Raw genomic sequence first — 27,272 nt, 5'->3', positions numbered from 1 at the left:
CAAAAATACGCTATCCTCCCCAAAATATGCGTGTCTGTACACCTTCAAATCAGCAGTCACCCGCAGTTATTCTGGGTCCCAGAATCTCAGTCCCTGGGGATTATTTATCTAGACGGAGTTTCCAACCGCAGCAGAGGTGTGAATACATTTTTTTTTTAAACCTTTGATTGGTGTTAAGAATTAGATTAAAAAAATACCGCCGGGAACGAGAAGCCCCACTTTAAAGGTCTGGGTAGGATTGCCGGAGATGGGGGAGTTCATTGAGTGATGCTAACCGAGCCCTGGCCGAGAGAGCCGGAGCGCATGGAGTCCCTCGGGGGGGACCTGGGAATCAGACGGGAATTTTCGGCCTTGGATCCGTCGCGGCAGGACCCGGCCTGGTGCCGGGGAGAGCTCCGGGTCGGGCAGTGCTGGAGCGGGTACCGGGGAGCGGCGCGGCTCCCTGTCCTCACCCCGGCCCCCCCAGCTCATCCCATGCAGCCGGAGGAGGAGGAAGAGGAGGAGGAGGAGGGATGCTCAGGCGGGGGACAGTGCCCGCTGTCGCTTATAGAAAAGGTTACTGGCAATGTCAGCCCCTCCCGGGACCGGGTGCGGGACTTTCGGGAGCGCTTTCCACCGAGCCACCCCGGAGCTTCGGTGGAGGGAGGACCTCAAGCTCGGGGTGATGTGGTGGGGGATGCTTGGTAGGGAAACGACCCGCGTTTCGATGTCTTTCGCGTGCTTGCCTTTTATTTTTAGAAGTGCCATAACCGTTGAAATAGCAGCTGTCAATTGCTCCATTTCTTCCTAAAAAGAAAGAATTATGTTTAAAGCTATATTCTGCTTAATAAGGAGAGTGTGCAGGCTGGATCCTCACCTAAATCACTGATAACCGTCGAAAGCACCGAAGAGTCCCTAAAATGCTGCCGGACCAACAGAGGTGTTCACCTACTTTCCGCTCTCAGACCCAAATATTCATTAAATCTTTGTCCTTAAACGTATTATTTAGGTTACCTGTAATACGAAGTATCCGACCATGCTGGTATATTTGACGTTAGAATAAAGAAGCACCGAAAACTCAAAAAACCTGAATTATTTTGAGACTGCAAAGGGAAGACCTTCCTTGTACAGGGCCCTGATCAAGGCCAGGGCTGCAGGCAGAAAGGATCTACCGCCCAAGATTTATCTTTAACTTTCTTTAGAGTGTAGCTATAGGCTTGGTTTTAAAGTCCCCAGTCCGTCGGGATTTGTTCGGCTGCCACCTTTGCCTGCAGGTGAATACACACAGCAACAAATCTCCTTTTAAACTGAGGTGTGTTTATATAAAATCTTCACTCTGCTTAAAATTCCCGATTTTCATCAGGGTTTTCCCGGAAAATTCCAACAAAAACAATCAAACAAAATACCAAAGTATTCAAATAAATCTGGAAGGTTTTACCATTTAGGTGTTGGGGGTTTTTTTCCCCGTTAAGTCCTTTTTATTAAAAAAAAATAATTTTTTTTTTCCATAGGAAGTGGTCCTTTGGGAAAAGGAGTGCTTGCGGCTCCCTTCCCGTGGGAGTTGGGGATCTGAGAGCAGAAATCGTATGGAAAACTATTTCGTGTCTATGGAAATGGAAAAAAAAAAATCCTTCAACCCTTACATATCGTCCCAGGACGGGGACGAGGGCTGACGCGAAACCACTTATTTATCAGAAAGCAGGAATGGGGACAATCTGCATGTTTGGGGAAGGGTGAAGAGCCAGGATTAGGTACCCTGAGATAGTTTAGTGTTTAAATGCTTCTGGGGCTGAGTCCGGGAGAAATACTGTGTCACGACTGGTCTGGGCACTGGCGCTGAGCTGGACTCCAGCCCTTCCTGGAGGCTGCTCGCGGCCGATGAAGGCTGTTCGGGCGTTGGGGTCCCTCTTCTCTTGTGGGGGAGCCCCTCCGCAGTTCTGGGTGCCCTGTGGGAGTCAGCAGCATCACACCCAGCTCCTGGTCCAGCTCCCGGGCACCACTCCGGGCTTGGAAACAGGATTGGGGCCACCGCTGTGGGCATCTCCCTGGGCTCCGGTGCTGCTTCAAGGAGCAAGTTTATCCCAGAGGAGCCGCATGAGGACGGGAATCGTCCATCCCTTGCCCCTTGAAATTGCCATGCCTCTTTTTTTTTTTTTTTTTTTTTTTTTTTTGTGAAAGATAAGAGGTAGGAGGTCCCTGAACCTTGCCGGGTTTTAAGGGCCAGTACTTCAGCCTCTCCGCGTTACCTGCTCGTTTGCTTTCTGAGCTAGTTACTCAGGTTGAGAAGAAAGACACTTGTTTGGGACATGTTTATCCTGTCCCTGTCGCTCTCCAGCCATGATCGCTCCCCCGCTGTGTCCCCAAAACACTGCAGGAAGCCCTATTCCCCCCTGTACGAGTTTAGGCACCGGCCCCCTCTCCCTCTGCGGGAGGACAGCCGGGGGGGGCGGGGGGGGGGAGCCTCAGGGAGCACAAGGCAACAACCCTTCCCTGCTCTCTCCGGGGGGATGCGGCGGGGGTGACCCAAAGATCTTCCCAAACTCGACCATAGGGGCGGCTGAGGGCACTGGGGACACTGGGTCCCCTGTCCTCTCTGGGGGAAAGGTCCCGGGTTTCTTTGCCCTCTCTATCAGCTGGAGGAGGCGGCGAGCGGAGGGCTGAGGGGACCCCTCCAAAACTGGGGGAGAGGGGATGGAGAAAGCGGAACCCACAGAGAGGAAGCGTCGGGGCTCTCCGCTAACGGAGCCGCGGGCCCCGGGGGTCTGTCAGCGGCGGGGAGCGGGTTTGGGAGCCCTTTCTGAGCCCTGAAATGACCATATCTCTTTTCACAGCAGTGCAACCCATTCACCATTTATTAGAGATGATACTGTGAAAGAGTTCTTCCTGCTTGCCGGACGGTAGTGGAAGTAGTTATTTATGACTTTGGGGTTGGGTTGGGTTTTTTTTTTGTTTGGTGTGGGGGTTTTTTTTTGTTTGTTTGTTTGTTTGTTTTTTTTTTTTTAGAGGGATGCTGTTGGGAAGCAAGGTAAAACAAACAAGGCGGAACCAGCGGGACACAAACCCCTCTTTTCTGCAGCTTCAGAAACCGTTTTTTGGTGGGTACCACAGCGATAACCTCAGGTCGGGAGTCCTTATAATAAATCGATAGGTTAAAGTTGCTCCCGGGCCCTGAAAAGCCCCAGTGGGGACCAGCTCTTGACAGTCCTTAGAGGGAATTAACCGGGAAGTCCCCGCTGGCTTTATCCAAAGCCTGTTGAAATGACTGACAACCTTCCGGGTGAGCTCGGGTCCCTGGGTCTGTGGGAACCTCAGCCTCCCTTGACATCGCTGCCTAAATTACCCGAACACCGGGAGGTGTTAATGAGCATCACTGAAGTTATCTGCCACTCTGCCATTAAACTCCTATTTCTAGAATTTTGTGGGGGTGTGTGGGGGGGTGTCTTTAAGAGAATTGCTTACGGCAGGACAACGCTTTGAAGCGATTTCTCCTTGGGTTTTATTTAAGATTTGGGAAGGCGGGTTGCAAAGCAGCAATTGCGGAGGCCCCAGGGGCATCTAGGAATGAACATGTCCCTGGGCAGCTGGGCAGGGAGGGGGCTCTCGCCCACCGGGAGAGAAGGTGGGCGGCGGGGGCAGCGCGGGGGGCGGCGGGGCAACGCGGAGGTTCCGCAGGGGAGGACGGGCCCCGCCACCAGCCGGGAGCACAGCCCAGAGGCCGCACACATGTGGCTTCCAAACGAACATGCCGGTCTCCACTTGTCTCTCTCTCTTTTCTTTCCTCTCCTTCATCTCTGACCTGGAGCCAGGTAGGTCAGCTATTTCTCTTGGAAGTTGCATTTCTTGTTGGTTGAATTGAAAGCAGCATCGCATCTGACCGACACCCGGTGCTGTGGCTGGCAGAAAGAGTTTTCTATTCGTCTCTTCCGTCCTGTTTCTATTTTCCCTGTCCTCTCTTCTTTCATCAGCCATGCTGATGTCTGTTTTTTTCCCCTTCACTCTGTGCCCCCTCCCCATCTCATTTTTTTCCCTTTGTTTATCGATAATCTTAAATCCATCCTCTGCCTCAGTCATCTCAATAGGGAGGAAAAAAAGGCCCCGTTGCCACCGCAGTTTGGAGGCAAGTGCCATGTTCTAGTTTCTTCCGTTGACCGGGCTATGCATTTTTGCCTTGTAATGCTGCACATCAATGAATAAATAAAGTCACACGATTTAGTTAGCGCAACTTGTGCCGAGGCGAGCCGCGAGGCGGCTGCGCGCATCGGAGCTGCCGGGGCTGATGACATTCCCCAGCACCTGCAATGTAAAGCGCTGTTCCAGGATGTGAAGTGTGACACTTTAACGCGTTTTTAAACTGTCAGAGGGCTGGGCCGCCCCTTGAGACTGGAGGTACGGAGGGAGAAAGCTTTATGCAATCGCTCCACCTGCGCCCCCCCACCCCAGCCGGGTCAGCAACACGCGTGGGACCTGGAGGGTGGATAAAGCAAGTTACACGCTGCAGCCTGTTCTTTCTGTGTTACATCCCGGCGTGTGTGTGTGTGTGTGTGTGTGTGTGTGTTTAACCACCCAGCACGTTTCTTTGGAAGAGATGCCCCGTTTCTGCGGCGCTGCCTCCTCTCGCCGGCGGCCGCCCGGCTCCCGCCCGCCTGCGCGCTCTCCCCGGTAGATGGAGCATCCTCATCGCTTTTCGCCCACGGCCGGCGCCGCTGGCTCGGCCCTCCGCCCCGAAGCCCTCGGAAATGTTGGTCTTTCCCTTATAACTCTTACTGTTAAGGCAAACGGGTGGGTTTTGGGGAAACACGCACCCCGCTGATATGCCCCCGAGAGAGCGGGAGGGAGGCGGACCCCGCCGGGCGCTGCTTGTTTGACCTCCTCGCAAAATGGCCTCAGCCCCTTCAGCGGCGGGGTGAGGCTGCTCCAGGTTTCCCAGCGGAAAGCCCGACGTGCCGGCAGCTGCCACCCTCACCCCCGGCGAGGCGGGCGGCGGGGAGGTGACACCCTCATGTGACGGGGCTGAGCTGCCCGTTCCGCCCCGCAGGAAGCTGCTGCTCCAGCCCGGCCTCGCGCCCTCCTGCCGCCTCCCCGCCGCCTCGGCCCTCCGCCCCCCAAGGCCGCGGGGGGTCCCCGGCCGTTTTCCCGCCTCACTGCGGCTTGGGGCGCGGCCGGCGGTGAGGGAGAGCGGCGAGACGGTGCTCGGCGCCCGCGGGGGCTGATGCGGGCCCTTCGCCGGGGTGCGGGGCTCCTCCCGGGGTAGGTTGGCGCCTGCTCTGGGCCGCCCCTGTTCCCCTCCGAGACGGCGGCGAGGAGCTGAGGGAGCGGGGCGGTGGCCATGCTCCGGCCCCCTCCCCCTGACGGCCCTGGATGAGGCGCTGGGTGGCTGTCATAGCTCTCCTCGCCCCTTCCCCTCCTGGCAGCGCCTCAGACGGTGCAGGGCCACCACGTCCTGGTCGCTTTCCCAGCGCTGATGGCCCCCCAAAATGCAGAGGGGCCACCTGGCCGCCGCGGCCGCGTCACCCCTCTCCGCCGGGAGGGACTCGCTCCCCTTTTCTTGCGCCGCCATTTTGTGGCGCTCACCCGCAGCCCCTGTGGTATCCCGCACGATGGGTTTTTTCCCCTACCATTTTGATAAAAATTGGTTTGATTTTCTAATTCCAGGAATTTAGGGAATAATCTGCAGCAATAGCCTTTCGTTTGGTGTGTGCTCGACTAAGTAAAATGTGGCAATCCAGTAGATGTTTGACTTTCTGAGGACTTGACAGACATGTCGGTAGCTAATAAGGAAGGCACGGTGGCAATGCGCTTAAAACACAGGTGTTAGAAACGGGGACTTTATAAACGAAGAGCCCTACAATTACGTTAACTCAGATATAATAACTAGAGTTGTCACCAGTCAGGAAAGGGTGTGGATGATGTTAGAAACACTGAAAATATCAGCGGGTTTCGAAAAAGATGGCATGTCCTCACTTTGAATGCAGAGTTCAAGCCTCCTCACAGGGTTCTTAAAACGGTATTGCAGAAGATGGGCAGAGGAGCATAAACAGCACAATGAGAGACACTTTTTTTTTTTTTTTCTTTTTTAAACAGAGGTAAAAAGTTAGTCTAGAAATGTGAACTCTACTAAATTTCAGGAAGAATCGAATAACCAGTCACTTGAATAGCACAGGAGAAATATGGCGTGCTCTCAAAAAAGGAGCCCTGCTGGAATGAAAATAATTTCTAGAAAGCCAACAGAAATTAACACTGTTGCACAGCTGACAATGGGTAGGATTGAGCGTTCGATTTTAAGGAAGAAATTTACGTCATAGGTTATAGGTATTTTTCACTTTTTAATGAAGAGCCTAGAAATGGCCGTTGCCAGATGAGGTATGAAGCTACTGCTGTACTTCTGCTATGAGAGGTGCCATTAGTGTTAGCGTTATGATAATGGCGAGAGACTCCATCAGGCAGTTTGTGGTTTCTGCACTCAATGCAATCTTGTAATACACGAATCTTTATTGCCGCAATTGAATTCCATATAATTACGTTAATGCGGTACAAAAATGCAAGATGCATAAAAGATTTTGCTTCTGGCAGCATTCTGAATAGCACCATTAGAAATAATATATGCAGTTTTAAGTTGTTTTACCTGTTGCTGTGTATTACGTATTTCTCTTTAACAAAAATAACAGTCCCATATGAGAACATCCTCTGAATTTGTTATCCAAAATTGGCTAATGGTTCCATGTTACTTTTCTCCAGTAGACCAAGAATCAGTCTTTACGACAGTCATATCCTGGAAGACATCAATTGGCCAACATTTAGATGTCTTTTGTTTCAGGCTGGTGTTAACTACTGTCTTTAAAATCTGTTACAAGCATCCTATAGATTACCAGTGCAATTGACTCTCTCAGCTCTTTCTACTAGTGGCACGTGTATCCTCGTAATTTGCAACACAGAATAGCGTTTGTCATTTGCAGCTATGTTACTTCATTTTAACGCTATCCAGAATAGGAGGTATTTTACAGATGCAATCTTTCAGAAGTACTGCCATTTTCTGAAATCTTACCCTTTTCATAAATTGTATTATAAAATTACAGAAAAAATAAACACTCACTTTAGTTCTGTTTCTCTCTCCTACAAAAGCATTCAAAAGTTAAAATTAATTGTAACTGTCTTAGTGACTAGATGATAGAAGAACATGTATCTTAATAATACACAGCTGTACAGTCTGCTCTGTTGGTGATTTATAAACCAGTGAATATAAATTCTTCGCTGTTTAATGTTTGTGCTTTTTATTTTGCATTCATCTGTGTACCTTCTGTGTACACCTCATTGTCGTGCAGCTTTTATGGGAACTGTCAGGGAAACAACTAACAAACATTGTTAAACTGTTTCTAGAGAACAGATTTTTAACATATGATCCAAACTAGTTTTTGCATCCAAAGGAATTACTTAGTATTTTCTTTCACATTGTGTAAAAGCAAAAATATTCTGCATGGACCCGTGGCTTGAGGTAGTATTTCTTAGTATTTTCAAGAAGTGTTTTGTTTGTTATATTAAGTGTTTCCAGACACTGGGAACCAGGGTTCCAAGCTTTTAAATACATTTAGTAAAACTATTATCTCTTTCTCAGAGTTTTTATCACAGCCTGTACTAATCCAGTCACTTGGATTAGGTGTTCTGATCCTCACTTAACTGTTAGACAAATTCATTTCTGTCAAACATCCAGCATTTTAAATGCTCCCCCCAACCCCTCCCGTTTCCACAGCCTCAGTGCTACATCACATAGCCTTAATGCCACTTTAGTTCAATTCTGCGGTTGTTTTCTATTCCATTTGATCCTGGATTAGGATCTCATCCTCATCTCCAATTTGTTGTGGCTTTGCTTTTTACACGGTACTAAGGGTACGGGGAAGCCATTGGGACAGTTAAGCACCGGATAACTTTGCTTAATGTTAAGTATATCTGAGCTAACTAGCTGTATTCAGTACGTTCTGATAAAATGGTGATGGCATCCTTTTTAGAAGACTGCATGACTCTGAAACTGTTTAAAAATCCGTAACTGAATTTCTGCATGTAGCAGCACTATACAAACAGAAGAATGAATTTGTAATAGTCTGTTTTCCATTGTGTAAGAGTTCTGTCTTTAATCACACTTATGCATATATCTTCTGATCTAAATGTACTTTGCAATTACTACGGGAGGAGTGTACAGAATGGATAAGTAGCTTTTCCATTACCAGCATTGCAGTCGATAGGCTTAGTAAACCAGCTGGAGTAGAGGCTACACATTTTGTACGTGAACATCTTTCCTAGCATTCTTCATGCCGTCTAAGACCAATAAGCCTCTCAAAGACAGAACTGCTCCAGGAACAAAGCTTTACCTAAATGATACACGTCCTTTTTCCTAACCATGGTTCAGACTTTTCAGTGAGTCCATTACTGCTATCAGTGAGAAATTTGGTTCCACTAAAGTGGTTTAGATACTAAATCAAATGCAGTGAAAACTTTTTCTTTTATCCCTTTTATCTTAAAATATATGGTATTGTCCTGCATTTTTGACTTGTTTATTGTATCAATAAAGCTTTTGACTGTGTAAATCATTGAATTGCATTTTTCTTTTGTAGTTTACACAATGAGTGACAGGCTTTTGAGTAACCTAGATGAACTTCTGCTCAAGTTTGGTAGGTCATTATACAATATCTTTAAATTAACAATTGCTAATGCAGTACATACAGTGATGTTTTCTGCTTTAAACAGTTACAGTAACTTCAAATAAATTTATAATATTAAGGTTTTGATGTTTGCCTACATAATGTTTTGTTAGCTGTGAGGTTACAGAGAGGGGTGCTAACAGCTATTTAATTAGTAAAACAGCTATTTAGATATTTTGTTAAAATCTTTGTTAATCAGTGTGCAATTAATGCTGCACAACACACATTTGTTTCACAGCTCAACTCATATGTATTTGTATATATATATGAAAAAGTGTTTATTTTCTTCTTAGTTTTCCAGCTAGAACAAACTTCTTATGCTAAGGAACATGTGAAACAACAGATAAATCGTGAGTAATGATAAATTATCAGTTTATTAGACATTGAACATGCTGCTTTTGTTTCATTACTTCTGGTACATGTTCTGTGTTTCAGGGGCGGAAGCAAGCCTTAGAATGCAAGCTGTCCCATGTCCTGCTCTCACCCTGCCTCCTCTTTTGCCATCAATACTTGTTCATTCTCCTTAGCAGACTTTGCTTTTCCTTGCGACTTTCAGCTAACACTGTTCAGCTGTCTCATGGACAGCCAGTTTCATGCTGCGCCATTTCCTGCTCTTACTCTGTAGCTCCTCACAGTCACTGGCAGTTCTTTGGTTCAGCTGTGCTTGCTCAATACATCTGCCACTTGCCTCCCTTTCTTCATGTTTTTGTTCTTTCCAGATTTGGACCTCTGCCTCACTGCTTCTTCTCTCTTTCTGTTTTCTTAAAATAATGAAAGTTCTCTCAGTTGCTACTACCTACTCAAGTCTGGTTCTTCTTTTTTGCAATCAAACAGCTGGTAATTTTATTTGAAGTACAAAACAGTAAAGCCAATGAGAAAGTCTTGCTCCACGTCAAATTCTTTCCCCCCAGGACTTACAGACAGCATAATATTATGGACTGAGGTCTGGACTCTTTTTTTTTTTTTTTTTTTTTTTTTCCCATGCTGCTGTGTGGAATCACTCATGAGAGTAGTCGTGGTAGAGAAACTAGTCTTTAGACAATCTGAGGACATCTGTGCTCATCACTGGTACTTCATAGGTAGATATTGAAGCTCATAACATTCAGGAGAAATAATGAGAGAATTCTGGTCTAATTGGTGTTCCTCTTGATGGCAACATCTCTGATAATCTTGACTGATATGTCCAAGCAAGTGCTTACTCATTAAGAAGTTTATCTATATTAAGTTGAAGCATCTTAAACATTAAAACATCTGTAACACTAAATCCGTTACACCTAGAATTCTGTTTTAACTCTTCAGTCACATAACTGAACCTTAGAGCTGAGGTTTTTCTTAACATTTAGGCAGGCTTACAGTAGATGAGCATGCCTGTAGGGAAAATCCAGAGGCTGTGTAGTAACACGGCATAGTTCTTTGTGTCTTCAGTTCAGAGTTATCTAAATATGTGTGAACTCACAACCAATGCTCAGACTTTTAGAAGTTTGGGTTAAATCCTTCAAAAACTTACCCAGAAATAGTTCTGCTGAATTAATTTCATCTCTTTATTACTTGGCAGAGGAAGAGTTGTAGCACTCAGCCTTGGACTTTTAGTGTGAGATTCATCAGGCTTTTTGGCTACAGTCCCTTTATAACCAGTGGAGGGAAATAGGCACTTTTAGGGTGTGATTTGTCTTGTCCTGAAGAAAGGGTTTAAAGTAGGTTAGATAAGGTAAGCTTTAAAAATGTCTGCTTGTGTCCACTGAGGGTAGCTGTCGCCATGGGTGCGCAATTCTGAAGTAGATGCCTGGATTGTAAAGTTGGGTGAGATGATTCTCATCCACAAGGTCCTTGTGAAAACAAAGGGTGAGAACAACTCACACTTGTCACAGAAGTGCTGATCTATAGAAAATACTAAATGAAATGTCAAGTGTATAGCTTTGCTTATGTAATAGATATTTTGTTAAACCAGTTACATTATATCTTGGTAAATCGCAAAATGTCATCTGCAGGATACTTCCAAATACACCTGTTCTTTGTACAGAAATAAAGCATATGTCAGTTGTCCAATAGTTATGCTTCATGATAAGTAAAGGCAAGTTACTGACTTAAGATATTGAAAATATTAAGCTATTGAAGATATTCAGGATAACTCAAGATACTAAAATACATTGAGTATCTTTTCCTTTTCACTGACTGATGTTTCTCTCTGAGAGGTGTTTTTTTTCTGGTATAAATGCAGCTGGCCTTGAAAGTGAATACAGAGCAAGTACTGCAAAGCCAGACCCAAACTTCAGGATGACCTGAAGTTCTAAAGCAGTAATTCAAACAACTCAAGACGCATGTCGCATAACTAAGATGCCCTTCCCGGTTAAGTATATGAGAAGGGCAGGATGTCTGTGACTGACTTCTGTTTAGGGCCACCAACTTTGGCATACAGCACATCAGGGAAGCAGAGATGGCAAGGGATAATTTGGCACTAATAAGTCTGAAACCTCGTATGAAAAAATAAGAAGCGAAGAGCACAGAGGAAAAAATGTGTACCTAGTTGTGCTCATTGTATTGCAACATGAGCACGCGCAAAAGCTCTCTCAGCCTTTACTCGTGAAAGAGAACAGTGATCATGTTCAACAATATGGATTTTCTACTAACCACTTATTCAGAAAATATATCAGCTGTCTGCTGTTAGAAAAGGCAGAATTAAGAATCTGCCTTAAGAATCTATGCAAATACCATACTGCTTGAGAATTTGTTGTTATAATGTGCTTTAATTAACCTCTGTCTCATGTATTAATTTATCATACATTACACATTCCCATCTTGAGTAAATTCCCTTTTTATTTTGATTTGTTTGTTTCTGTTTCTAGTAATAATTTGCTTATATAACTTTAGTGATGTTTTTATTTTTCCCTTCTTGTAGTCAACTTTTCCATTAAAAAAAAATTGTGTTTCTGGACTTTTCTAAAAGAAAACAAATGTTTAAAAGAGACCTTTATCTCAAGCAACTTTTGTACTTCAATCAGTCTCCCCAGTTGCAAGCATTACTGAGGGCAAAGTGGCTTACACTCTGGTTTCCTTGTATCTGTGTATTTCTAGTATCTGCAGACACTATGGACTGCAAAAAAAAAGAAGTCAGCTCTAACTGTTAAAGAGTGCTTTGCTTTCTACCACTAAGTTACTTCAGTTTTACATAGACTGGAATGCAGAAACAGCACAAAGAATTTTTTTCTTCTGAAGTTAATCTCACAATATTAGATGATAATTAAGGTACTTGCCACACAGCTGAAACTCCCTAAATTTTTGACTCATTTTGTTGTTCCTTTGCTTAATTGCAGGCTGTCTGGCACTATCGAGATTAAGTATTTTGGAAGAAATATTTAATCGTTCTGAATGTAGACCTTTTGTTTCCTGGTTATGTTGAAAATACATATGCTTACTTTTAAATTTATTTTTTATTTCAGTGTATACTGTAAAAATCACAGAAAAAAAGAATGAAATCGCCAGGTTGCAGGAAAATATAAATAACAGCATTGATGCAATTGCTGATTTGCACAAGCAAAATGAGAGTAGTAAGGAGAGCTCTAATGCGTAAGTATAATATAGCCTGAACTTTGAGTTATGGTGGCATTAAGAAAGTCAGTGAGGAAGTAGTGTAAAAGTATGTACGTATGTGTTCTGAAAGGAGTGATGTTAAAGAAAACTTCAGTATTCTTCTATTTTTTTCAAGCTGCAAATCATCAGGTACAAAAATTGCAGTATTACCCATCCCCTGAAAAAGTAAATTATAGAGAAACAGACTACACTTAAGTTTGGTTTAGTTTTCTATTAGAATCAACAGTTTTCAGAGATCACAGGTACTGTCTTTGCAGCATGCTAAAGTATTCAAGTAATAAGTTAACAGAAACATTTTTTCTCTATTCGGATGCATCTGAGTTCTGTCAAATTTGAACATTATTAAGAATACTGCTTAAAAAAAGTTATTTTTTTAACTAAAAATTAATAACTATCAGTGACAATAAGGCTTCATTATGTTCTTTGTTTAATTCTGAATTTGGCTTCCTGAAATTGAAGCATCTTTCTGTTCTTTGTTCACAACATTTTTGACATTACTTTTTGTTCTGTACGTTCTCTCCTAAGATGTGTCATAGCTGTCTCTACATACAGATATGTGTATACTTCTACTAGCAGATTTTGGTATAATTTTTACTGCAGAGTGCAAAATTGTTCTTCTAGGCACACTGTTTTGATGAATGCAGTGGGCTGCAGTTCACAGTTTTCTTCACAGAAATTTTTTTTATCAGATTATTAGTGGAAGTTTTAAATGCAGGTCACTTTTGGATCTTAGTAATTGAAAGTTTCTCAAGCAAGAATTGGGCTATAAGGAGTTTTCCCTTGCTGACATGGAATATCTAATTTTTAAAAATCAAAATTTCAGGTGGCTGCAAGGGTAGCTAAAAAGGCAAATCTGTATTGGCAATACAGAGAGTTTGGCCCAGATAATATAATCCTGTCTTTTCTGTGCAGCGTTCATCTCTCCACAACCTGTCTAGTTCCTTGGCAGTTGAAGTGATGATTTGTTAGCAAATTCTATCCATTTTGTTTTCTTGAAATTCTATACCTAAAGATAAGTACTGGACTAAAAATGTCTATAACATATATTTGAATTTTTTTTTTTTTAGGGTGCGAATGGAGAATATGGGTGTTTCTAAGAATAAAGAGAGAAGTAAAGATAGCATTAGGGTCATTTCTAGGTTTATTTTGAACTTTCTGGAAACAGAAGAATGGAATAATTAGTGAATGAAGTGGGTGTAGTGGTTAGCTGTTTAAATCAATTGCCTTACCATGCTGATTTGTAGCTTTATCATAAAAAGAGTTAGGAAAAGATTTGACCTTGACAAGAAAATTCCGATTTTCTTTTACCTTAAATTCTTGCCTCTAATGCAGTATAAAATAAACACTTTCCTAAGTTTCTGAAACCACTCACATGACTTTCTTAGATATCTTTTGAAGTTGCACATCTGTTTACAAGTCACAAACTGTTAAATAATGCAAATAAATAAATAAATAAATAATTAAGGGTAGAACTCAGGATCTGATCTAAATTTTAATCATTGAATTCCATGGGTTTTGGCTCAGGCCCTACAAAGAATAATTAATGGCATTAGTGTAAAGAGACTGAAAATGAGAAGTGACTCATTAATGAATACATGTATTCACAGAAGGACAATGCTTGCAGAAGAGTAGAGACTTTGTGTCTTAAATTATTGAAAATGTCATTTAACAACATACTGAAAACTGCAATAAACAAGCCCTAGCTATAAGATCAGACAATTAGAGCACTTACATAGTAGAATCATCTTAAACTTCTAAAATTTATTCTAGTTGATTCTCCATATACACTGGACATGATTCTAATGTTGATTTTGTAAATTCAAATATTGCTTTGGAGTCACAATCACCCTCATAGTTGATTAATTGCCAGTAATGCTCAATAGAGCTCTCAAAGAAACAACTTTTTGTCTGGATTACTAGACATCATAAGTATATTGAAGTATGTTTGAAGACTTGGAACAAAATACGGGATTGTTATATTCAACAAGTCTACAGAAAATATGATATATGAGACAAGTGTGTTAAGATACTACTGTTTTCTAAATAAATCCATACTGATCTCTCTAACAAAGAACTGAAGGCACAAAATGAAATATATATTTTTAGACAAGTGATGACATTTTTCTAATACTTAGTTACTTGAATGATTCAAACTAGAAATGTTGATCTCAGAACAATAAGCAATGGTGAAATGCTGCTGGTGGAACCTATTCCAATATTATTGTTTCTCTTACTATTTTTTAAATTTGGGTTTAAGGATGATGAGATTTCATGGAAATAAAAAAAAAAAAAGCCAGATGAACTCAGAATGTTGCCAATTTGGAAAAGAAATTGTTGTCTTGTCCTACTAGTTAAACTACAGGGTATTTTTATTGCTTTCAGATTAGTGTGGATAAAGATTTTTTTATAGCCTAGCTGATGAAAGGAAGTACAAATAAATGTGATAGCTACCAAGAACCTCTGTGAAGCAGTGATGCATTTAGCAAACTAGTAGAGGAGCTATTTGAATCCCGTATACCTTGTGTGTTTACAAAACAGTATTCTTGTACTATGCGTTTTTTGCATGTCCACAGAATAGATGTGAACACAAAATGTAACGCACAGCATAGTTTGTACTTTGAATAATAAAAGCTCTATGAGTTTTTCATTGCTTGTTTTCCTTCCTCCAAAGAAAGGCATGGAGTTTTCTGAGAAGATCACAGTGTTTGTGTGCCAGTACATTTTTATATAAGTATATAAGTATGTTGGTTTCTACTTTTTTAAAAATACAACCCTTTAAAAATTCAGATTTCTGCTGAATTTGCAATAGATATGGTGAAGTAGCATTTTGTAATTACAGTTTTAATCACCAGTGGTGTCAAAGAATTTGTGCCAATAGTGCTAAATTTCTTGAATGGATGCTGCAATTTCTCATTCAGCTTTTTTGTTGACAAACTTTACTGCTGTTATAAATGTTGATTATATGTTGTGTTGTCTCACCACCTGGAGTACATTATTTTTTGTTCAAGGTTATTGGACTTCAGTTCAGCAAATTAATTGTCAGGTCTTTGTTCTTTATTTATTTCCTTGATGGAAATTGCATTAAGTTAACTGTTACTAAAGCCTTTATTTTATTCCACCTTTGGAGTGATTGTCCAAATGCACATTCATACTTCATGTAACTGCATGCTACAAACTCTTCATTTTTGAACCATGGGGCATACTCACATCCAAAAGTGCCCTTTGCTTACCCTACTCATGAATACATAGGACGAAGTGAACTGTACATCCTCAGTTGCTCTCACCTGTCCAGTAATGAATTACTTGCCTTGTTCAATTGCAGCCTTGTTCTGTATTGCCATTTCTCCCCTCCTCCTCGCTGATGTAATTCTTTAAATGTAACTGTATCTCTGCTGTTCCAGATTCACTTAGTTTCTTCAGTCCTTACGGATTTTTCCTTCTTCTATTTCTTCAGTGTTTACCTTTGATAATATCCGTGTATGTGTTCCTAAAATTGGGTTTTGTGTGTACATCTCCTAGGACAGATAGTTCCACTCAAACTTCATTGTAGGTGTCTGTGTTGCCTTAGGGTACCTTTTATTCTGGACAAAAGTTGAATTTATTGATCACTTTAAGCCCTGACTAGAGAGAAGGTATGCTAATTTTTTCTATAGAAGGTTCCCTTGGAGGGAGTATGTGATTTTTTTCATTGAAAATAGGATCTCTGTCCTACCCTAGCCCACTCTGTTCAGATGGTTTGGACATCATCTGAACCTCAGCTCCCATCATCTCAGAAGTTGCCTGTTGACAACCTGTCATTACAGAGGTTTTTCTCTCTGAATGAGCAGTGTTTGTCAGTAGCACGTCCACCTATTTAGCTCAGTAGACTTCAGTAATTTTTCTGTTCTTTCCCTCACCTCACAACGTTGGTGTCTGTTAAGCCTTATTAAGGTATTACTGTTTGGAGGCTCCATGCACCAGAAGTTTCTGAATTTGTTTCTTACCATCTTTAACTGAGCAACGTCCTGCCATGTGTTCAGCTACCAGTTTCTGTGAAAATGTCTTTTCTGATAGCTGTTACCTCAGCTGAGAGGGTGGGAGACCTCCAGGCCTGGATGGCTCCTTACACCATCATTTTTCAGGCAGGATGCTTTCTTTCTAAAGGTCACATCTGAATTTCACTTGAATCAGAAAATTTGTCTGCCTGTTTTTATAGAGTTCCCACATCCAAGGAATACCTGGATGTTGAGAAAGTACTATTAGTTTACTAGTTCTAAGTCCTTCCTGTATTTCCTGAAGTAGCTGTGCTTTCAGTTCAATCTACAGCATCCTGCTGCAAGAAATTAACTCTGGTGGGCTGCATCATAGCTCTTACATTATAGGAGGCTCCTGAAATGAGAACAACAAAGAATGGATTAATTGTGTTTCAGAGCTGTAGGGGAGCCACATGAGAGGAGATCCAGGCTAAGCATCACAGAATGTGGACCCATCAGTTTGCTCTAGAGGAATCCAGTTATGAGCTGGGTACGAGCTGCTCAGCACCTCTTGTCAGGAGACAGATTTCTGGAATGTGTGCATTTAACAGTGTGGACATCGGACATTCTATATAGCCAGATACCAACTGCATGTAATATGAAAATGTATGTGGGTGATGACTTAGAGGTGGAAAAGAATGTTACCTGACAGCAACTGAAGTTCAGTTCTCATCTGCCATTATTTTATTATTAACTATTAGCTGGTGTGTTCCTGTAGGGGCAGAATGTGAGGTCCGATGTAGTCAGTAAGAGGTAGTATTTAGACCTGTGACTTCAGACTGCCAGGTCAGTGCTCCCAGTGTCTGGGTTATTGTACTGAAAGACAGCAATCTCTTTCTGGCTGTTTTCTGAGCAGGACTTGCTTGGCAAGTGGAGGAAATTCTGAGTTTGTCACTGCTACGTGCGTTTAGGTATGAGACAGGTGCTGGTGGCATTGATGAGACTGAAACTGTGTACACCTCCAAGAAAATCATACATATCTAAAGGATTTACTGATGGTGCTGTTCTGAGTGCCTAATATGTGAATTTAGATGCCTAATTGCTTAGTCTTAGGCTCCAAAAATTTGTGAAGCTCACTCGATTCCTTAAGAAGTGCTTTATAATGTTTGTTAATCCTATATATGTATATTCTTGAATTTGCAGCTTTAAAATCTTAAGAAAATAAATGTATGCATGTAAAAGCTTTCTATACTAAACCTGTTTATGTTTGACTTTCAAAACATTAAGTAAATTATTTGTTGTAGTAAGCTAGCTAAAGTAACTTGATGTCTTCATTTCTGAATGCCTTTTTATTAGGAAAGACTACTTATATGCTTTTAATTTTTTTTTTCCTTACTTTCTCCACAGCTGGAAGCCCACCTATGTAATTCTTAATAAGCATGAAGAATATTTGAAAAACGAAGTTGAAGCTTTACAAGAAGCTATAGAAAATGAGAGGTATCTATCACCAAGTGAGATGAGGTTTCTGGCAGTAGTACCTAGTAACCTGTCTAAACTGATCTGCAAAGGTAGTGCAGTCTGCATCAAAAAGTTGTTGTAAACTTTTCAGGATAATATAAGTGAGTAATTAAAAGAATTTTTGTTTTACATTATTATGAGGTCATGTTATTTTGTAGTTACCAATGGAATAGGATAAAATATGACTTCTTCAAATACAATTGCTTCCCAAATGCCTATTATAATTTTTCAGAACATTGTTCTGTTGCCTACAATTTCAAGAAAAGCCCAAGAAATAAAGGCAATGAATGTTTCAGCTTTGGCAGAAATACGAATTATCAGAGCATATTTAAGAGAGAATACATAAGTTTTATCTACGAATGTTTTTTTGGCCATTATTATGACACATCTTCAAGTATACTGTGATTTCAGTAGTTTCAGATATTCAGGTTTGGGGAGACTTTTTTGAAAATACACAGGTTTTATGTTTTTTTCAGAAGCATCATCTAATTGAACCTAAGCCTTTAAATTCATATATGGACTAAGTAAGATAACATTTAGAAGCATTCAGATAAATTTATGATTTTCTTTATGAATTGCATACGATTATTAGAATATACAAATCAAGTTTTTGTATACTGTTGTGTATACGGTTCAAAGTAACCACAAAGCATACAAATTCAACATTAGACCCTGAAAAACAGTATGAATGGCTCAGGAAAGCCTCGTCTAAAACCATTTTAAGACCAGTTGCAGGTAAGATTCTAGTGAGTATTAATTGCAAATTCAATTCTGTTCAGTAAGTGACATTTCAGTTGTTTCATTTTCATTAGTTAGATTCTGCATTTTAAAGAAATGAGTGGTTGTGCAATGTAGCTGCCTACATTCAACGGAATAAAAAACAGTCCATGAAGATTTTCACTGAAATGTTCAAAATGCAGTGTGTCAAGTTAATCCTCTGAAGTTCTATTTAACACTTAGGTAGAACTGATCTTCATTTTAGAGAGGCTGCTTACCTTTACTGATCCGTTTGCGAAGGGGAAGAGGTTGGTTAGCCCTATGGTGAAAAAATCATGGCAGGCCCATCTAGATATCTAAATACCAATTTAGAGTGTAACTTTAGGTGATTTAAAATGTTGGCTTTGATTCTTTTGAAAGTGTTCTTTTTGCCAGTTGTCCAAGACAGCACAAATAGCGTGCCTGATAGCCTTTAATTAACTCAGTTAGTAGCTTATCTGTCTTCTTCCTGTTCAGAGCTCTATATTTGGTGAAAAATAAGGCTAAATTGGCTTTCTATGAGTATATGATTAAGCCATTTTGGTTTTCACTAATTTGAGCTGACAAACCAAAGAAGCATTACTTTTAAATTGCTTCTTTAGATAACTAGTTTCAATTCCAACATGAAAGTGTTTGATCTGTTTTCCTGAGCTTAATTATAAGACATCATGACTATAAATCATAAAATAAATTTAATTCATGTGTTTTACAGAAGTGGTCTCTCAAATATAGTCTTGTACTGAAGCATTTGATGATATATTCAAAACAGTAAGATATGCATTCAGCAAATTCTGAATATTTCAATTAGAAAGAAAAATAAGTACATTTAGAACTTTATGAGCTGAATGTGCTTTTTAGCCTGGCATTTGGGGGCACTGAGGACATACTGCTTTAGATGGGAAGGTGTTTTAAAAAGATGGGCAGACCACTTTGCATTTAATTAGGCACTTATTATGGAAGTTTTAAAAGCGTTCCACATTTTTTCATTATTATTGGTTTCAAGAACATATAAGAATGCTTCTATGAACTGGAAGTTCATCTTGAAAATAAGTGATATGAAGAAAGAAAGAGGAATAAATAGCTATCCACATAATGTTCAGGGGTTTTGTGGGTGCTGTGCTTTTCCCATTGTCATTAGATTAAAACTTTTTCTAATGACTTTATTGTGAACAGTGCTGAATTCTAAATAGCCTATGTTTACCTGCATGAACTGGGGGATGTGAATTTCTTCAGAAAAAATATTTAAAATAATGACAATTTCTCAAGACTACTCTGCTCTACTCTACTCTACATGGCCATAAATATTAATCTGTGGAAAATAAATTTTGGGAAAGGAGTGTAAAGTTTGAGGATGATTTTCAGAAGCTTGAAATGTACCTGCTACAACAAATTATTTTACCTATTTATATTTTTAAAATGTATTTGTAATGCATTCTTAATTGTATATCAACAGATTTCTTTGTTGCTCTGTTATTGTTTGTAGCATCTATTAAATTAAACTGAATATTTCCATCTTTCATACCTGGGAAATTTTGTACAGTGTACACAGATATTCAGTAAATCAAGAAACTTAGATTTCCCTGACCACCCGTGCAGAAAAATAAATAGATTAATGTAATTCTCTGCATGAAGTTTGGGAAGGGTCAATTCCTTGGTTTCACAGTGTTGATCTAAACTTCTTTCCCCTAAACAGGTGTATTGAACTTCAGTCAATTAAACAGGAACTAGTACCGGGAGTGTAGTTTTATCTGAAAATTAAGATTTTACTTTTTTTTTCCTGTGACTTTTGTTTTCCTTTTTGTGAGAGCAGAAGCTTCTACTATTGAATTTGGACACAAATTTTTCTCTCTTTCATTGCCTGGGCTAGCCAGCAAGCAGACAGCAGTGTCTGCCTTTCAGTCATGCTGCATCTAAATGATTAATAGCAGTTTGAGATAAAACATATTCTTTGAAGAGGAATACTGTATGCTTCATAAGCTGTGAGAGCTGTTCCTTAATGTAGGCTTTATTCATGGTGCAGGTAAACAGGTGGGTCTCTGGCATTAGTTGCTATTGTGCACCATAATTTGTTTCATAAAACAATTTCTGCTTATCTACAAGTGTATTAATAACTTAATATTTTAAAATTTGCCTGTCTGTACTGCTCACATAACGTTTTCCTAGAGGATGACATTTCCTTCAACTTATATTGGCATATTCTAATATCAGGCAACTTTGTGTAGTATTTCTTTCTCAGTTAAATGACCACTCTGTGTTAATGATACATGATGGATGTCTGTAGTTGTGATATCTCTTTATAAACATGTGCTGTTTGCATAAATGCTCACCATCAAACTCTTATTATGTAGTTTGCATATGCCTAAATTTTTCTTTTTTTATCAGGAATAAGGGGCACAGAATGTCAATGTTCAAAAAAATGACATTTTAATTTCATTTTGAGCAGTTATTAAGCTTTTGCTTTCAAATGAAGAGAGAAATACAATTCCTGGGCACTGGTGGTTATTATTCATAATTTTAAAAACTATTAATAGTTAACTCCTGTTTATATGGGAAATACAGACCTCCTGCAGGTCTATACTTAGATTACCTGTGTGTGACATTAAGAACCCGAACCAGTTCCTTGACTGCATTGTTAATGATTCAGCTTTCCCAAAAGATACTACTTTTTGTACTGGAAATTACCTGTAATAAAAGTTATGCCTAGCAGCATTATTGGTGTAATAAAAGACTCATCCCAATGAGATAGTTGAATATTTGATCTGTCATTAGCAATCTATCCTGTAAGTTCCTTGCCTGAGTGAGAAAACCTGAAAAAAAAGTCTTTTCCAGTGTAGTCACTGCAATTGATTTAACACAAGAGGATGGCTGTTCTGTGCAACAACACTTTTCTTTTTCTTTCCAAACATAATATTGATCAATTTTCAGCTTTAAATGATGAGTTACCTCCTATTACTTGTTATGGTATTTGTTTGTTTATATAGTGTAATTTCTTCAAAAGCCGATTTAAAGTTTTAAAAATGTCATGAACATTAATGGATGCTACGTACTTTAATAATTTGTAGCTATGTACTCACATGATGTCAGTGAAATTATACTCATGTAAGATTAATTTAGAGGGCAGTCCTACAAGAAGCTGAGCATTCTGGCTCTTTGCCAGTTAAACATTTAAGTGTTTGCTTAACCTTAACCATGAATAGTCCTATTGTTTTAGTGTAACTAATGTGTGTATTTAAGGCTTCCCTGAGTCAGACACAGATTACTCAGCATCCCCTTGGAGGCAGCTCTTAGTTCAGTGATGTGTCAGGTTGCTCTAAATATGGGATGCTGGGCCAAATTCTCTTTTACTGTAAGTTTGATACAGCTCTGATGAAACTGGTGGAGTTGTGCCAATATACATGAACAGAGAATTTGTCTTGCAGTGAATTTCATGATAATTACACAGGAAAAAAATTTTTGTCATCTGCCAGGCTGCCTTTGAATATGGAATGGTCTACATTCCTTTCTCAACAGTGAGGTTTGACTGGTTTTTACATCATGAGTGTATTCTTTGTCACATACAGCATAGTATTCCTTGAAAATAACTGGAAGATAAAAAATATAGCGAAATAGTGGTATGTTAAATATAATCTGACTTTTTTCCAGGAGAGCAGCAAGTCTAATTGAGCTGATGCCATAAATTAATAGTTTTTTTCCTTATAAACAATGGCTTCATGAGAAAATAATTAAATTACATGTATTTTTATAGGAAAATGTATCAGGATTACATAACCCAGTATAAAGAGGTTTTGAAGCAACACCGTGAAAAATATGCAGAATCTGCTCTTGCACAGGAGTATTACAAAAAGAAGAAAGAGCTTGAAGAAATCCAAAACAGAGTTTTGAAACAGTCTGAAAAATATAAATTGAAAGAAGGTGGTTGCTTGGATGTTCTGGGTACTACTATTATCAATGCTTTTACAGTAAACCCTATTGGTAGTGCACTGCACATTGAAGTGCTGTATAGAAACCCTCTAATTAATTTTCCACAGTTTCTCTTAAACTAATAAAAATGTCTTCTTCTTGTTACACCATTTTTAGGAAAAAATTCTGTAGCAAACAGACTTTGAACAAGAATTTAGAGTATATATACTAATATTCATTCCTCCAACCCATGAATGTAGTGGGGAGAGGTTTGCTATTGGGCTTCTTGGGGTAAAAAAGTCCTAAAATTACTTCAGAAGAAGCCTCTCAATATTTTAAATTTATTTTTTATATATTTTTGGTGCTGTTTTTAATGGCATTACTGTCTGTTACGCTGCTATTTCTGTTATGTACATTAAGTAAAGAGAATTGCTCCTGATCTATTAATTCATCTCATATTTGTAAAGAAAATTAGATTTGTGAATTAATGATCTGAAATGAAATTTTATTTCTGCAGAGCCTGTTCCTTTTAAATCCCTAAATGATTGGGCTTTACGGATGTATCCTTGATTTGTAGTGTTTATGCAGTTTACAGGCAAGAAAGTTTATATTAACCTTTCACAACTTTCTGTTAAAAGGTGTAGTAATTATTGATATATTTATGTTTAGAGGGGCAGCATTGACATTTATTTATGAGAAAATAGAAGGTCAAATGATACTCTTCAGTTTAAATTTCTGGGAGCATTTTGAGGAAAGAAAATAAAATTTCACTAAATGACATATCCATCAAAATGCTTCACTAAGGAGGAGAAGCCTAACTGAAGTTAGATTTGAAGATTTGCCTGGGAAATGTAGATTTGGCAGAGCTTCCTGCACCTCTAGCATTTGCGCTTATGGCATAGAGGTGTCAGGGATCTGATAGTATCCCTTGCTTGAAAGAAGTAATGTTGCAGTCTATGTTCCGTAACATGAAAGTGCTTCTTCGAGGCAAAAAACACAGGAAATGTTAAAGCTTGCTGAAGTTGCTGCACAGGAATCCATTGAACTACAAAAGGAATCAGAGGAATTAGAAATGAAAATTAATTCTTTAAAAAAGGTAACTATTTTAATTTAATTTTATATAAATACATTTTATATATGTAGTTACATATACCACCATTATATTTTCTGACACACAGAGACCAACAGGATGATTCCAGTATTAGTAATTATGTTTCTATAGCATCACATATGTTTTCTTAGAGAAGAGGGGTCCATGAATGTAAAGACTCTTAAAGCTTGCTTTCTGTTGACCTCAGTTTACACCATCATTTCCGTCAAGGCACTGTGTCACACTGACTTTTGTGCTAGCTCAAGAGGGCCAGAGAAACACTTCAAAATCTAGCAAGGCTGTTCCTTAGTGAGCCCCAGGGCTTGAGTATACAGATTTCACAAGTCCTACTGTTTTTTGAGGTTTTGTTAATATAAATGTGTTTAACTAAATATGTTTTATAATAAGAATCATATAAATTCTTTTTTTTTTTTTCCCCTCAAACAAATGTGGGTAAATAATACTCAGAGATAAAACTGGTTGATTTTAGCCAGGAGGTCAGTTCCACTGTCTAGAAGAAGCACTGATTCCAAAGGGATGGTCTTCCAAAAAAAATGACTTTGTCCAGACAGCATTTTGACCCACTCCTCTGCTAGGAGATAAAAGGTCTCTCCTAAGCCTGAGTAGCCCAATAGGCGAATCTTGTAAAGAGTTTGGTGGGTTTTTATAGTGTTGCATCTGGACACTTTTACCTCTCTGGACCAGATGATCAAGGATGCCATTTCCTGCTGTGTCAGCCGTGTCCACTTCAGTCAGCCTTATGCTAATAGAAATATATTGTGCATAGGTGGTGTTTTCTATTTATGTTTTGTGATACTCTTTGACACTCACAGACTAAAGTTTCTAATGTGGTATGTGCTGTATAAACATAGAGTAAGAAGGGATGTGGTAAATTTATAACTGTGAAGGAGAACACGTAAGGAGCTCCTTGTTCTGAATAGATATATAGAGTCTGTGCTCAAAAACTTCTGTGTTTATTCCAGTTGTTACGGTTGATCCAACAAAAAATATTCTCTCTGTTTAACCTTGTTCTGCTTATTTCTTCAGACCGTCTTGGCTACAAAAACTTTACTACTGTGTACTGGTTCATCAGGTTTAGAAAACATTTGCAGCACATAGTTACAATTTTTCAAGGTTTTTTTATTTTTATTTGTTCTTTATCTTTTAAGACATTTGAAGAGACTACAGAAGATCAAAATAATTCTGAAATGATTGACAGAAAAAATCAGAAAAATCTAGAGAAGCCAAAGGAGTTTAAAGAAAGGTACACTTAAAAATGATTTATTTCCCTTGCTTTCATCCAGAGTGCTATCTCAGCATTTACACAAAGACTGCCACAAAACACAAATTGTTGCTAAATAATAACTGGGAAGCTTTTCTAACCCTGGTCATGTGATTTAACAACGTAATTTTAAAAGTTTTATATGTCTTGGGGTTAAGATGGTGTCAAATTTTGATTCTTGGAAGCTAAATGTATCTGGAAACATTCTATTCACAAGTATTTTGTAGAAACCTTTGCTCCTCACAGCTATTGCAGATAGATCTGTGTGAATAGTTTTACGAGTTTTGAATACAACTACAGTGACTGTACAGTCAGAGATAAAATACATTAACTCTACTAAATGCATATTTGGGGAAAAAGAGTCAGGGTTCTACATTTCATTTGTCTTCAGCTCTGAACTACTTTAGAAATTTAACTCTTAATTTAGTTCTTAAAAATAAGCATGAATGAAAGTTTCATAGACAGGATTAATGGCTTAGTAAATTAGTCAGTGGTCATTTACAACTGGGACTCGCTTTAATTTGAGCTCAATTACAGTGACTGAAAATCACCATCAGGACTATCTTGTACTTATCTGGAGTCCTTGTGAACATTGAAACATCACCCGTAGAGCTGATGCTTTTAGTCCAAAATCCATTTTAAACTGAAAATATGTCCAAAAGACTTTGTCCAAGTGATTTTACATTATGGTGTGCTTGAAAAAGAAGCTTTTTAGGGCTTTAAATAGGGATTTAGTGGACTATATCTATAGAAATGTGCCATTTTAATCATTCCTAAAGATCCTTTCCACAGGGGCTTTTTACGTTTTTAATATCTTCTTACAGGGCTATGAATTATTCAGATGACTTTTCTTTTTTTTGTGGTTTAAGCCTTTACACCCATTCTACCTTCTTATGTAAGCTTTTTGTAATTGATAAGACCTCAGAAATATAGGAAAGCAAGAAATCCACTTAATTTTAAAACTAGGTAAAAAAAAAGATGGGAAGCACTCCCTTTGAATTATCAATGAAACTCATGTATATTCAGTCTGCAGAAAGCAAAATGCCAATTAAAGACCTGTTGTAAAAGGCAGAGATCTATGCTCTGCACGTGGAGGTGTAAGAAGCACTCCATCAGGCTCTTAGTGGGAAGGAATCCATAGGGTACATTGCTAGACCTGCCATTTGTATATAAACCTCTGTGTCATGGAGTCTTCAGGTGCTTGTACCTCCTCCACCTGACGTTGGGTCTTGATTGCACACAAATAGATCTTTTTGGTGCTCTTACTGAAGCAATAATTGCATGGCTTGCATCATGGTTACAAGACATTGTAAACATTTTACACTGTCCTAACTCACATTGCCTTTTAACCTCCATGTGTGCATTGATGTGATATAGCATATAGTATCAGACCACAACCTGATTATTAATTAATACATTTTTCCTAGAGTAAATCTTAAAGCTTATTTATGTCAAAGATATCCTTGATATAAAGGCTAGTAGAAAATGGCATAAAAATTGTTTTTAAAAATCCCTATTTGGCATTAGTGTATCAAGAAAAGTCTTCACTAGAAAGCATAGAAGTGTTTGATTAAGTAACTACTGATGTTAAAATTAGGTGTATTATGAATCTGTGATAATAAACACTGTGAAAAAAACACAGAAAATGTGCTAAGATAATAAGCCATATGAATGAAAACCTTTGCAGACTCAAGGCAATGTACAAAAATATAAGAGCAATTTGGGTACCAAAGGCAGTAGTAGTCTGTGAGCTGTTCTGCAGTCACTACAAGGTTACTACCAAGCAGAGAGCTTTGTGAAGAAAAAGGAGATATCTTCATCTTCTGCCACAAAAAAAGGAACAAGAACAAGAAGAACAAGAAGAACAAGAAGAACAAGAAGAACAAGAAGTAAGCGTTGTACTGTGAATCTCCACAACCTAACGCACACCAGTGTGAAGAGAAGACAGCAGCATCAAGGGAAAGAACTAATCAAAACAATGAAAGCACTGAGCAGAAAAATATAAAAATTGATACCCATGAAATGCTTTAGAGGTCTACAAGACAAGAAACCAGCTTGCAAGTTAATGCATAGGTGCTGGTATACATGTTCTCGTTTGGTCAGGAGGATGGCAGTGGTAACCGTTCTTTTAAAAGGCTTGGAACATTTTAGTTTGAATCACCTATTGCTGGCTAGCTAGTCGTTGATTAGGCTGACTGCAAAACACAGATTCCTCTTCTCAGACCAGCTGTTTTCTCTGATTAGTGAGCTTTCATAGTTCACCAGTACACTGACAAGTGCCATAGTTAAAATTTCTAAATCAAGAATTCTCATCAGTCACCAAATAGCACTCAACTCTTTTGAAGCCCTGGTCTTGATTTCTCAATTAGAGATTATATTTATTACATAGAAAGGCTGACATCTTGAACTGTGCTTTGGCATATATCATGTTCATTCTCTCTAGTTTTGTAAAATGTTTGAGAACGTTTTAATTCCATTATTCTGTAATTCTGGTTTGTTGCTGGTTTTTGTTTCTT

The 27,272-nt window shown here is 39.3% G+C and overlaps 1 protein-coding gene across 1 annotated transcript in view; it reads left to right on the top strand.

The window, feature by feature from the left end:
* The window catches only part of C4H14orf39 (chromosome 4 C14orf39 homolog), a 46,520-nt gene that overhangs the window by 7,527 nt on the left and 11,721 nt on the right, over positions 1-27,272 (top strand). Inside the window, exons 2-9 of the mRNA XM_074821611.1 lie at positions 8,583-8,639; positions 8,963-9,019; positions 12,107-12,233; positions 17,618-17,707; positions 22,230-22,417; positions 22,902-22,944; positions 23,360-23,480; positions 24,644-24,738. Of these exons, the coding sequence (XP_074677712.1) occupies positions 8,591-8,639; positions 8,963-9,019; positions 12,107-12,233; positions 17,618-17,707; positions 22,230-22,417; positions 22,902-22,944; positions 23,360-23,480; positions 24,644-24,738 (770 nt within the window). The 5' untranslated portion in view covers positions 8,583-8,590. The remainder of the gene's footprint in view (positions 1-8,582; positions 8,640-8,962; positions 9,020-12,106; positions 12,234-17,617; positions 17,708-22,229; positions 22,418-22,901; positions 22,945-23,359; positions 23,481-24,643; positions 24,739-27,272) is intronic.

Source organism: Strix aluco, chromosome 4, assembly GCF_031877795.1.
Source record: "Strix aluco isolate bStrAlu1 chromosome 4, bStrAlu1.hap1, whole genome shotgun sequence".
Taxonomy (NCBI): Eukaryota; Metazoa; Chordata; class Aves; order Strigiformes; family Strigidae; genus Strix; species Strix aluco.
This window is presented reverse-complemented; position numbering and strand designations above follow the sequence as displayed.